At 33.5% G+C, this 14520-nt stretch overlaps 1 protein-coding gene across 2 annotated transcripts in view; it reads right to left on the bottom strand.

Annotated features, from left to right (window-relative positions):
• Positions 1-14520, bottom strand: part of DIAPH2 (diaphanous related formin 2) — a gene marked incomplete at both ends in the record, with an annotated part of 881049 nt that overhangs the window by 633734 nt on the left and 232795 nt on the right. For both annotated transcript variants that reach the window (XM_084259207.1, XM_084259208.1), the window contains 2 exons: positions 1177-1287; positions 13842-13950. In XM_084259207.1, the coding sequence (XP_084115333.1) occupies positions 1177-1287; positions 13842-13950 (220 nt within the window). The remainder of the gene's footprint in view (positions 1-1176; positions 1288-13841; positions 13951-14520) is intronic.

The raw sequence follows: 14520 nt of genomic DNA, 5'->3' as shown, positions 1-14520 counted from the left end.
TAAGAACCAGATCCATATTTACCGTATTTTGCTACCTTGTTTTAGGTAGAAAAAAAAATCGAGACTCCTTGTGGGTTCTATTGCATGACTTTATGAGGCACAAATATGAAACGCCCCATTTTACTGTTATCAAGAAATCCTAAAATCTATGAAACTGGGCATCCTGAAGAGATATGATAGGTAAGTAAAAATTTAGCTGGAATTATATGCAAGCAGTCCCTGACTGATTATAGTTGAACTAATGAGTTTCAACTTTATGAGAGCTTGAAATCAATATATATTCAAAAGAAAGCTTACTACCAGGGCCTCTGTGATGGTGCAAGGGGTTAAGTCTCAGCACTATCAAGCTAATGCAGCCACTGCAGCATGAGTTCGATCCCCAACCAGGGAGCTAACCCATATGGCACAGTAGACCTCTCCTGTCTTGCCTGCTGTCCCCCTCAGCAGTGTATTTCTGTCAATCCACCTGTTATGCTCCCCACTCTGTCTCTGGTGAATACTCTCACCTACCCATGCCTCTGGCCTACACCCCAGTTCTTATATGCATAAATAAATAAAATAAATCTTTATAAAAAAGAAAATTTACTTTACATTTTGAATTTTGATCTCATCCTGGGCCAATTATATTTACTCAGATTAAGCCAATGAAATTATTTCAAGAATATTTTTAACAATATCATAATTAGAGCAAGTATTCACATTTCACTTAAGAAATATATATATATATTTTTTTTAGAAAAGCCCTACAGTGTTGTAACAAGAACACCATTGTTAGGTAATGGATCTAGAATGTACTAGACCCAACATTTTATACAAATTTATAATAAATGTAAATGAAATCAATTCAAGTTATCAAAGAAGAAAGTAAAAAATTCTAAATGAAAATTGAATCTAAAAGAAAGTAATCTTTTTTATGTTCTTAGTGTTCAAACTCCAAAGAAAATTCTTTTTTGACTTCAAGACAAAAGAAATCACATCATTTCTAGACACATCATTAACTGAATTCTGAACTATGATATATGACAACATCACAAAATGAAAAAGCTAAAAAAAGTCCAATGTTTTACAAAAGAAAACAGCAATGTGCATTTATTTATTCTGCCACAGGTACTTTTTTTCTAAGAAGAGAAAAATGGTAAATTTCACCAGCATAATAAATGTGTACACTCAACTTACCGGTAACATTGCTTTTAGTCCTGAACGCAGGAATTCATTCCTTAAATGTATTCGAAAATCAAGTTCATAAGGAGAAGTGACAAGAGCATTTATAAACTGCATGCAGGCCACCTGAAATTAGAAAGTAAACTATGTGAAAAAAGCATACTTTTTTAATTATGGAAATATTTACTTAATGCATTCAAATAATTATTTTCCCATTCACTGAAGACATACTTTTATAAAATTTAATAATAAATACAAATACTAATACAATACAATGATATGACTTTATAGTATTAACAAAATTGACAGTTTCTAATGTCCAAAATTACTAATGAATTGCCAAGAACTGCTATGATTTACTAAACAATATGAAGGAATATCAAACTGAGAAACTTGAAGTCCAAAATGTGCTTGTAGAACCTGTTAAAAAATCATGAAATGTGCATTTCATATCTCAATGTCCTCAGAGCATACTTTCCCTCAATTCTATGTGGCTACAAACATTTTTTTAAAATAAATCAAATAAGTTATAAAAATACCCTGATATTAAACAGAGAACAGTGATAACTTGGTGAAATTATTACATTAATTTATATACTTTCTTATCCTATTATTGAGATAGGGATGCACACAATATAGATTATAGGTATTTCCCTCTTTTTGAAAGTTTGCATTACACCACTTGGATTTTACAAAAGGTCTACAGTAGTGGATTTTCCCTTTTACAACAAAAGGCAGAAAGTAAAAACAGAATTCAGCAATTTATAGGGAGAGCAAACCTCAAGCAGAGAATGTAGCATTGCCAAGCTCCTTCCTTTCATTTTGTACAGGTCGTGCGTTTTTAATACCATTCCTGCTTTACTGAATATTAGTGCTTTTTTGGTATAATTTGGTAGGTTATCTAGGGGTGTCTAGGAAAGGAAGGAAATCTTTCCATATAAATAAAGGGTAATTTCATCTTCTCTTTATGCCATTTCAGCTTAAGAAAGGTTTGGATAGAAGGAAAACCTGTATTAAATATATGATTAAGATAATTTAATTGACTGCATAAAAATGAATGCATGTGAATTACAATGACCAAGAATACACTATGACATCAAAACTAATGTGCACTGTATCATAAAGTTAATTATAAGGGCTTGTTTTCACGTGAAGGTGATTCATTAATTATATTGACACTGGAAAATGGGTATTGCTTTCCTTATCTTGTGATATTAAGACCACCTATTATAAAAGAGGACTTATTTTCTGGTAATTGTAAGCTAGAAGTTAATCAACAAAATGCAGTTTCCAGGTGTACTATTATCCCTGAATAGCATTTTTTTTTTGAAAACGCTGCTCAAATCTAAGACAACTGCCTAATAGTCTAAATGAAGAGCTGCAAATTTAAATAGATTAAATTTAAAGCATGCAATGAGTAGTTTGGTGTTCAAAGAGGTGACAGCAAATGCACTCCTGAAAAAGATCACATTTAGTAAAGATGTTAAGTACATTTAGAAGGGAACAAAAATAAATTTTAGGAAAAATAGCAACAAAAGGAAAAGATTCCAATTTTGACTTATTCAGAATTAAAAGTTATATTACTTATATTTTTATATCAATATCTTATGCATGTAAGCTTTTTGAGGGGAGATTAGCCCATCTACCCCATATCCAGATTAAAAAATCAAAACCTGTGTGCTTCAAAGGGAAAGAGTGATGTTGTTTCTGATACTACTAGATGATAATTGAACAAGGTAGTCCAATTCCTACAAATGTCCAAATGTTGGGATAAAACACTTAGACAACTGACTAAATATTTGCTGTATGTTTGGCATATCCTGAGACATATCAGCTAGTTATTGTGACACTTGTGCCTTAATAGGTTACTTAACCTTCCTATATACAATTAGAAAATGTGCAATACTTTATTTTGTTCCAATAGACTGGGATATAAGTTTGTAAACTGTACATGTCGATAGTTATATTATCACTGTATTTGCTTGAATGATCCTTGTTATGTTTTAAGTATGACATGACCGAACAAGCCAAAGTACATGTCGATTCCAAAATTAATAGAGAGTAAATTTGCCATCTGTTAGGGTTGTTTTTGCAGAAGAAATTTCAGCTTAATGGCTTGTATTAATATCCTACAAGTAAAGAGAACATTTCCATAACATGTTAATGAGTCTTAGAATTGTATTTTTGTACAAATAAAACTACTTAGATCAGGAGATGATAAAAATAGTAGAAGCCAATAAAACTAATGAATGTTTCAACATGAATATAACTTTAGATTTAATAAAATACATGTTGCAATGCTATTAAATACTTTGAATGTAATATGTGATATGTAACAACATTAAAAGAAGTTGCATCCATTGACTAGAATAAAAAAATTCGGAAACACTTTCAAGTCAGTTGTTTAAAAAGGTAAATAACACTATCTTAGCAACATACTATTTACTATTTATCAAATTCTAATGATGTATAAATAACATAAGGTGATGAAAGTATAAAACCCATACTTTCATGTCATTTTCCAATGAAATCTGCTAAAAAAATACTTACAGAAATATTTATACCATTTGAACATGGAGAAGGAGAAATCCTCTTAGTTATCTCCATTCTTTTCTGCTACTACATAATTACTATCTTTTTCAAAGGACAGGAATAAAATCAATTGAAAACAAAAAATAATTATCACTATTTACAAATTTAAAATTGAATTTTTTAAATATAATTGAAAAGTAAAATAGTATTACTTAATTATAAGCATGAAATACCTATTGTGTGAATTCTGATATCATAGTTAAATACAAAACCTCAAACTATTATCACCTTATTATTTTACTAATTAGTTATCAAAAATATTAGCTTCAATCCATTAGTCATCACCATTACTCTCATCCTTAGAAAAGACACAGGAAAAAGGTGTTATCATTATCTTTATTATCTTTGTTTCACAGATGATAAAACCAAGGCTCAAAGCAGATAACTTATACAAGGATACACAAGAAGAAGAAACTCATAATTCTAAAACATATCACTTTACTCCAATATAGAATAGTTTCCAGCACATTCTAGATGCCCCATAAACTCCATTTTTAGATTCTGACAACAAAAGATACGAAGAATTGTTAAGATGACAAAATTTAGTACCTTACATTTAATATAATGGGAATATGTAGATATGAAACTATAGATTAGAAAAAAATTAAAAGGTGAAATTATTTTAAGACTATGTTGGCTTATATTTAAAATGATTTTCATAATGCATAATGGAATATGGGGGGGAAAGGAAAGATAGAAAATGCCTCCTAGAATAAATTATATTATACTTCACTGTTCAGAGTTCATTATCCCTATTCCTTCTATTGATTAAGTTGTTCACAATGGCTTTAAATTTCAAAATAGTCCGTCATACCAATTGTTTTAAATACAGTTCCCATGTGACATAAAATTTAAAAATCAAAGGAAATCAGTGAATTTTCTCAATTATTAATAAAATGCAAGGATAGGGCTGCAATTCTCATTTTTTAATATCCCAAAGGGCAGGTTGATTATCTAAAAGGGGAAAAGAAGAAAAGGACACTTGCATAGATACAAGGGGAGCAGAAACCATTGCCCCCAAAAGGGACAGGTTTGTTAGGGAAAGGAGAAAAAATAAGAGGAACCTGCATAGTCACAAGTGGTCAGCAGAGCAGTGTTTGGAAGTGGTAGGTTTAAGAAAGAGATGCCTGCATAGACACAGGTGGGCAGGAGAGCTGCTTTGCAATTCTGATTTTTAACTACTAAAAAAATACATTTCTGTACTGGCATTTTTATTTAATGATGATCTTCTTATGTCATAGATGGCATCTATGTGATACACAGCTTATATATATATATATAAATGGCATCTATATGATATATAGCTTATATATATAAGCTATTAAAATGCATTAACAGATATAGATAAAACCACCAACTTTGTGCATGTGATAAAGCAACCAATAATTTGTGACATGCATAATCATATACTAAACTGAATTACTCTCAGTTTTTCTAGTGCTTCCTTAATTCCTTCCTTTATTCCAATAGCATATTCTCTTTCTATAATAATCATCTGCATTATTCAGTCAGAAGATGCTATTCTCTTCATTCTGAGGGGTAGAGGTATAGGGTGTGATGCAATAGGTGAAATATCACAAAACACATTATAAGCATTCCAAAGGTAAAGCTCTGTATATATTTAGGGTTTTCTTTGTAACCCCTAACTGCTCCAATAAAATGGTTAAAGTATAATGTGTGAATAGTATTTACACATATTTGAAATTTTATTGACATATATATCATTACAAAAAGAAATTGCATTCAGTTTCTTAAGTGGTAAAGAGAGAAAATATTTAAATATGACATATCCTCAAAAAATTATCAGTGACATGCTAGACCCTTTTATTTTAGCTTACAATTTGGAAAACTATATATATATATATATATATATGTCTGATCACAATTCATAGAATTAGAGGAGTACAATTGCCAACTGCAAGGCGTTCTTAGACTATCCATATTGCCATCAGCTGTAACAAACTGTGCTTTTAAAATTTTATTGACACTGTCACACAGTTGACCTTATTAAGTACTTTGTTGACATTAAAAAGGTCTTTCTTTATCCAAGCCCAGCAGGAGTTCAGGAAAAAAAAAATAGTTTAAGTCAAAGTACCAAGCAAGAAAGACACAAATGTACAGGCATGTTAATTAAGTCAAGAACTAGAGAAGACTCCCAGACAGGATGTAGTCAACATACAAAGGTATGGAGGTAGAAGGATGAAAAAGCATAAAATGTTCAGGAAAATGAGTATAGTGTGAGTGTACCAAAAAGTATATGTAGAAGAGTGGTGGAATAGGAGGTTAGAGAGAAAATAACAGTGGGATGATGAAATATTTTATATGGACTAGGAATAGACTTTAATCCCAGAGGCTATGGGAAGACGTTAACATTTAAAGCAGTGATATAATAAGAACTGCACTTCAAGTTAACTTTATGAACGGTGATTTAAATGTGGATGAAATGAAGGGTAGAACTCCAGGGAAATGATAATACAAAAAAGTGAATGGGGGGCCTCCCTGGTGGCCCAGGGGTTAAATCTCAGCATTATCAGCAATCTGGCCTAGGTTCAATCCCCAGGCAGGGAGCTAATCCACACATGGTGCAACAGACTTCTCCTGTCTCGCCTGTTGCTCCCCTTAGCAGTGTATTTCATTCAGTAAATCTGCCTGTGTTATTCCCCACTCTGCCTCTGGTGAATCCTCTCACTCCCCACCCCCAACCCATACTGTACTTCTGGCCTATACCCTGTTTCTTCTACACAGAAAAAAAAGTGAACCTCTGCCTCTAAATCATATATAGTGCTGTTAAGCAATGTTACCTCAATTAAAAAAAATGTGCAACACACACAAAAAGTTGTGAGATGTAACAATACTCTGAAACAAATAAATGGTGGGGGTGGAGGCAAGGAGGGTGGGGGAGAGATACAATACTAAGGAAGAGAAGTACAATATTGAGAAAGTAGAAAATTGGTAGGACTAATGGAAATGGTGAATGGAAAAAGAGTAGACTCGAAGTAACGAACGTTACACTTAACCAGGGTTGGGAATACAGGAAAAAGATGGTCAAGGTTGGAGAGGAGGGTGAAGTAGGAAAAGAGAAGGGTGAAGAAAACAAAGATAAGTACAGTTAAAGGCAATACTGAATTTGAAACCTAGTCAGGAGATAGCTGAACATATGGGGTTTGTGAGTTCGGAGGAATTTGGAATATAGGAGCTTAGATAAATTCATTACATAGAGGTGCTGGTTGCAGGCATTAGGATGCATGAGATTGCCAAAGGAAAATGTTATATCAAAGGACCAAAGAACTGAGGATCAAGCTCTAGGAATTAGTATATTTTAGGGCCAAGTATAGAGATAGGATATTTAAAATGCAACAAAGTTTAAAACACACACACACACACACGAATTTAGTATCATAGAAGTCAAGGGAGGAGACAGTTTTGATAAAGGAGTGATCAATAGTGTCAAATGGTGCTGGAATAGTTATTATGACGTCAAATTTATCTTTTGCTTTTTATATTACAGAACTCATTAGTGACCCTCCAAGAAGGAGATAAATTTGACAGTCATTCAATTTTGTAAGAGATTCAAAATAAAATGGATCAATCTTTAGTTCATAAGTTATTTCTATAAATAATGAAAATGACTACATTGTACAACTATCTCTATCAAACCCCTCCCTGTTGTATTAATTCTATTTTTTAAATGTTAGTAATGTGAAAATGGCAATAAATAGAACAAGTTTCCTAGGTAATATCAAGCATTCATTCAACATCTAAAATTTAACACATATTTAGTTTTTCATAATTTTCTCCTTCTTCATGAATTATTGTACCTTATTATAAATGTACCTCTAATAACAAACGATAAATGATTTATACAAAGCTACTCTTTATATATGATGGTATAAATGCACTAACAGCTAATTTACACATAGCTTAGAATAAAATCTCAATGCTCTAGAACCACTGTGGAAAGAATCAAGCTACAAGGAGTCAGGCCATATATCTGAGTTTGTCTATCTAAGCATAGACATAATGCTATGCATCTATGTTTTATGGAATTCTTTCTTAAGAAAATTATATAATTCTCACATTCTTGAACAAAATATCATAATTTATTTAGTAATTTATTTTTTACTCATGGGCATCATTAAATACTTGAATTTGTTAGCTATAATGTAACAGAAAGTTGCCCTCAGGAGTATTGAAATGTATAGAACTACTTGCCCAGACACTAAATGAAACGATATTAAGATTTTTACATTCTAGTTCCAGTCCTTTATTATGCTTCTATCTCCTCCCTTGCTTTCAATCTGTCAGTTGTTAGGTTAGGCCTTCATTATCTCAGTGTTCCAGTGTGAAATAAATGTTCTTTGAGCCTCCCAACCAGTGCTTCTAGTCTGTTCTGGATGGAAGACAGAAAATCAGGGTGGTTAAGACACCATAGGAAGAAAGAATAAACAGGGGCTTCCCTCGTGCCTCAGCACATTGAGCGCAGCACTGTGAAGCTGTCCACAGCCTCTGCAGCATGGGTTTGATTCCCGGCCTGCCAGGGAGATACCCACATGGCGTGCAGACCTCTCCTGTCTCGCTCGCTGCTCCCCTCAGCAATATGTTGGGTCCGTCTGCCTGTTCTGCTCCCTGCTCTGTCTCTGGTGGATTCTCTCACCCTCCCGTGCCTCTGGTCTGTACCCCAGCTCTTGTATAAATAAATAAATCTTGAAAAAGAGCAAACAGGTTCAGATTAAAGACCAAAAGGTCTTTATAATCATAAGGTTTACTTGATATGCTTGATCACATTTTTGAAGCTGCTTGAATTATTCTTTTTTGGTTTGTTTGTTTATCCTCAGTTATATTCCAAAGTGATAAGTCTATCAAATAAGTGAGGTTAGGATAAATGAACCTATTACACGTATCACTGCAGTGTGTATTTACAGCTGTTTTGGATATTATATCTAACTACAACACTTTTTTGTGTTATGTTCAGCATATTAGCAAAAAGTTTAAATGTATTAAATCATATTAAACACACTTCTGTATGCAGCCCCTGAACTTCTTTAAGACACGATATCTTTCAGACTAATATCAGCCTGTGAAGACTGGGGCACTTTTTACAATACTTCATTGGATGTTAACGATACTATTCCACCCTATTATTAAAGCTCAGTGCACCCTAGCTTCTGCTGGGATATGGAGAAATTAGTTTCAACTATATCTTGATATTATCTCTGGATTTCTTTTGTAAATATATATATATATATATATATATATATATATATATATATTTGTGGGACCCTCGCCGGTGGGGTGGGACCGAACTGGCACTGCAGAGGCTGCGGGCAGCCTCGCAACCCAGCGCTCAACCTCTGCGCCACCAGGGGAGGCCCTCTTTTGTAAATATATTGGCAGACTATTCTGTCTACCTCCTCCTTTTTAAAAACTAATTTAAACTCCTTTTCCTGCCTACACCCTACGAAAACACAGTTTTTCTACCAACAAAGGAAATTTCCCAAATTTGCCTTTCTTTGCATGCTCATTATATCTTACAAGAAGGAATGGGATATGGTTGGAGAAGGGTTGGTCTTTCAATCAAAATATTCTGCAGGGCCTCCCCTGGTGGCACAGTGGTTGAGCGCTGGGCTGTGAAGCTGCCCACAACCTCTGCAGCACCGGACTCATCCCTGGCCACCGGCGAGGGTCCCACATGGCACACAGACCTCTCCTGCCATGCCCGCTGCTCCCCTCAGCAGTGAATTTCATCAGTCTGCCTGTTCAATTCCCCCCTCTAGTTCTGGTGAATTTCTCTCACCCTTCCATGCTTCTGACTGTACCCAGTGCTTGCAAAAATAAATGAATGAATGAATAAATAAATCTTAAAAAAAAACAAAAAAACAAAACTTTCTGCATGATAAAATGTTTGAGGGCGGGCCTCCCTGGTGGTGCAAGGGGTTAAGCATCGCGCTATGAAGCAACCCGAAGCCTCTGCAGCACGAGTTCAATCCCAGGCCAGCCAGAGAGAAACCCACATGGCGAAGCAGACCTCTCCTGTCTTGCCCGCTGCTCCCCTCAGCAGTGTATTTCAGTCAGTCTGCTGTTCTGTTCCCTGTTCTGTCTCTGGTGAATCCTCTCACTCCCTGCATCTCTGGCCCGTAACCCAACTCTTGTATGCATAAATAAATAAATCTTAAAAAAATGTTTGAGGGCACGTATAAACCTATAGCATATCTGGGAAATACCAGGTTTATTGTGGCTAAAACATGTTACATTTGAGAGATTGACAGGCTCAAATGGTAGAATGTTAGGTCAGGGCCACACTGATAAAGGTCATACATCATAATGTCTTTTAACTTTTTTTTAAATTCTTTTTTTAAAGATTTATTTATTTATGCATACAAGATCTGGGGTACAGGCCAGAGGTGTGAGGGGTGAGAGGATTCACCAAAGACAGAGTGGGGAGCAGAACAGGCAGATTGACCGAAGTACACTGCTTAGGGAGCAGCGGGAGAGACAGGAGAGGTCTGTTTCGCCATGTGGGTTTCTCTCTGGCTGGCTGGGGATTGAACTCGTGCTGCAGAGGCTTCGGATTGCTTCATAGCGCGGTGCTTAACCCCTGGTGCCACCAGGGAGGCTCCTAGGCTTTTAACTTTTATCAACTAGTAATGGATCATGAGGAATCTCTATGAATTCTACTAAGTTAGAATCAGATTTATTTTTTAAGGATAACTGACAACAATACAAAACATTTGTCTGCAAAGAAGACTGTGAGTGTGGGATACTAATTAGGAAATTGTTGGAATAATTTTGCTGGCAGAAGTTAAAGGCAATGGAGGTAGAGAGCATGGGATATAGGAAAGATTCACAGTCTATTCTATAAGACTCAATGATTCATTGGATGCAGGTAACAAAGAAGAATGCAGTCGAGGAAAAATGCAGATTAGTTAAAAAATGTTACCTCCATAATATAAAATGAGAAAGATGTGGAGAAAAGTATATTTCTCTTTGAAGAATCAGGTTAAAGGGAAGAGAGAATGTGCTCAGTTTTAATAAGATGAGGTACCAGGTAGTGGTTAGGAGCATGTGCTCTGGAGTCAGATTCCCAAGTGTCTAATCTGGGATTTGCTTCCTATTCATTTTGTGACACTAGGAAAATTAATCTCCATGAGCCTCATTTTACTCATCTATAAAATGAGGATATTACTATTATCACTCTCATAAAATTGTTGGGAATTAAAATGAGATAACATATGTAAAGTATTTAGAACATCGGCGGATGGCTTATAAATGCTATTTTTAATTTCTTATTTTTATGATGCCTAGAAGACATTTAATTAAGCATCTTGGGTATGTAGGTTTTAACAGAAAGAGATGAGCTGGACTTATCAAACTAGGGAATCACTAGAACATAGTTGAATATTAAAGCTAGAGAAGTAAATGGCAATATTCATGTAGAAAATAAAATATATATGTGTATATATAAGTAAATGTATATGAGCATATATGTGTGCATTTGTACATATAAATGCATATATGTAAAATGATAACAGTAGAAAATTAAGGATAGAACACAGAGAACAAATACACAAGAAGAAGAGACACATAAAGAATACAGAGAAAGAACAATTAGAGGTAGACTCTCCTGCCGCCCGTTGCTCCCCTCAGCAGTGTACTTCGGTCCTTCTGCCTGCTCTGCTCCCCACCCTTGCTCTGGTGAATTCTCTCACCCTTCAGCACTTCTGACTGTACCCAGTGCATGTATAAACAAAACAAACAAACAAACAAATAAATAAATAAAACACGCCTCTATTTAAAATAAAAAAATAAAATAAAAAGAACAATTAGAGGTAGAGAGCCAGGGGAGAATAGTATCTGGAAAGGTAACGGAAGTAAATGTTTCAAGGAGGTGGGGGTATAAATAACTCCTAGTGATCAGGATTGGAAAGAAGATATTGGATTATGAAATTAGAGGATCATTGTTGACATTTTTGAGAAATGTGAGTAAGTTAAGTTTTAAGAGATTACACAGGAAAAAGGAAAAGCAAGTATAGATTGTAAATCCTAAAAGAGGGGTTCAAGATTTCACTTTAAAGATGGGCTAGAAAAACTGTGTGAGAGCATTTAGTTATCTGCTTTAAAACCCGAAAAAAACAAAACCCAAAAGGTATATACGGCTGTTATTTAAAAATATAATTAGCCCTATATTTTAATAGAATTACTTCTTAGAACTCTAATAAAATTTAAGAAGTCTCAGAATACTACAGAAATAGAAAAGTTATTCTGTTTAAATACAGCACTAATTATATTAAAAAAAAACAAATTTAAACATTTGTCTACCTGTTTTCCAAATACATGTTTGAATTTTTGGGTATATATTTGTATTCAAATTAAAAGGTCCAAATAAACAAAACCACTTCACAACTCTTGTGGGAGTAATATGCTCTGTGTATAACAAAACTACTAAATTTTGTAGTTCATTAAAATAGGAAATTTCAACTTGTGATCTGCATATGTTGTATCTATAATCAGTATTCAACAACTTATTGAATACCTAGCAAGATGTCTATTATTCTTTAATGTGTTAGTTTTTAAAAACTTCCTACCTTATTCTATTCAGGCCAGCTTCCTAAAGGCTAGCAAATGTCAAACCCCTCTCATTGTTTGGGGTGAACAACTCTTTGGCAGAGGTGTCACTTTAAAGGTCAGGCAATGTAATAGGAATGTTGCTGTCACAGAGATCTAGCTTCAAATCACAGCTCCACCCCTCAGAAGCTATGTGATTTTGAGTGATCTGAGCAATAAACATTTTAAATATATCTAAACAACTTAATTCCACCTAAACAAACCCTGCAAGTATAAACTCCTACATGTGACAAAATCAATGAAATTCAATTAGATTTCAGGATTTTATGAAATTATTCAGAGGACAGTGTCCAAATCTCTCTGAAGAGATACTAAATTTATATTGTGATCATTTTATAACTATATTATAAAAAGGAAAACACTGGAAGGAAACATTACTATTATTAAAAAATATATATTGAAGAAAAAAGGCACACCATAAAAGTTTATCCAAAATGTTCAACATAGTTGGAGTAGAAATAACAATTAATAAATATCCTTACATATTTTGAAGGATTGCAGTTTTGTAACAATACAGTATTCTCTTTGGAAAAGCCAATTCATCTTACTGCTCTAGTTTCAAACGGTGGGAGGAAAAAGATATCAAAACTTCACAATGCAATAAAAACGAACAAAAGAAATTGTTTGGTGTACCTCAGATTAAGACATTTCAATATGTAAACACTCACTGCTAAGTAATTTGATAAAATTAAATATGGAATAATTTTCTCCTTGTTGAACACTACTAGAGTTTAAAAAATATTTCACAAAACATTCCCCATGGTGCATTAAATGGCAAAGACTGTCTAAAAGAAAGAGGTGCTCATGAGAGACCAAAAACCCTGGAATTGAATACTGACTTTATGAACTATGTCACCCTAGACAAGTTATTCATTTTCACTTAGTCTAGAGCAAAATGGAGATGACAATGGCACCAACATAGATGTGTTGTGAGAATTAAATCAGGTAACATATGTAAATTAAGTTTAGTCCTAGATCTCACACCATAAATACAATGAATAAATATGAATTTTCATCACTCAAGATCAAAGTTATTTTTCAAAATGAGTAATTTACTAAAATTGTCTAAGAAGGGATAGAGTTTTGTTTGGGTTTAGCACAAAGAAATGTTTGGCTTTCTTAAATTTCTACAACAAGCACACAGATTCCATTAGTGCTGGGTGAACTGTTTGCTCTCTTGTCCTGATTAATATCCATGGTTTATGACACTAATTACTGAATTCCTACCCAAATGTTAATAATAATTATAAATACCAAATTTATAATAATCTGAAATATTTTCCTAATTTTAATCAAATTGTCACTTGTACAAAAAACATTTGCAGCTTTTATGAAGGACTAAGCAATGGGAAGAATGTTACTTTTATGTTTCACTATATTTAAATGTCAGCTAAAATGGATTTAGTATTCAAAATGAGAATTCTAGATATGATCCTAGAAAGCATTTTAAGATAAAAGTAACTCACCTGTAATTGCAAAGCTTCATGATTTTCTAATCCTTCCACAATTGGTGAAAATCTCTCTTTGTTGTTTCTTTCTGCTGCTGTACTTATAGCCTCTAAAAGTTTATCTAGACTATAAGGTGACAAAAAAAGAAACAAAACTTACACACACCATATGAATATAGGTTAGCTATTCCAGTCATCTGTTTTTTTTTTCAGATGCTTGATTTAATACAGACCATTACAATTTAAGAATTGTATTCCTGTCTATATATTTCTATAAGTGAGATATTGAAAGTTGTAGTAGTTTTAGGGCATCAAAATGAAAAATCAATAAAAAAGTTGAGAAATGATAAACACTGAAATCCAGAACTTCAGATTTTGATATTTCATGTGTTCACAAATATTACTATCACTTGAACATAATATGGCATCTAAACTATTACAATTTTTTAATTGTAATTTTATAATGAATTACTTAAAAGAAATATTTTTATAAAAACTCTTATTAAAAAACAACATTCTTTGAGAATGGAGCAACAAAAAATCTGAAAGAGAAAATCCACATAATCAGAGAAGTATTTATAGTTACTTAGCACAGGAAATTTCCATATCTCAACAAAAATATCGGTAACTATCTACATATAGTGTCTGAGTCGAATTAACCTGTATATAGTATAATACTCTTATCAAATAATATATA

This window comes from Talpa europaea (assembly GCF_964194135.1).
Source record: "Talpa europaea genome assembly, chromosome: X".
Lineage (NCBI taxonomy): Eukaryota > Metazoa > Chordata > Mammalia > Eulipotyphla > Talpidae > Talpa > Talpa europaea.
This window is presented reverse-complemented; position numbering and strand designations above follow the sequence as displayed.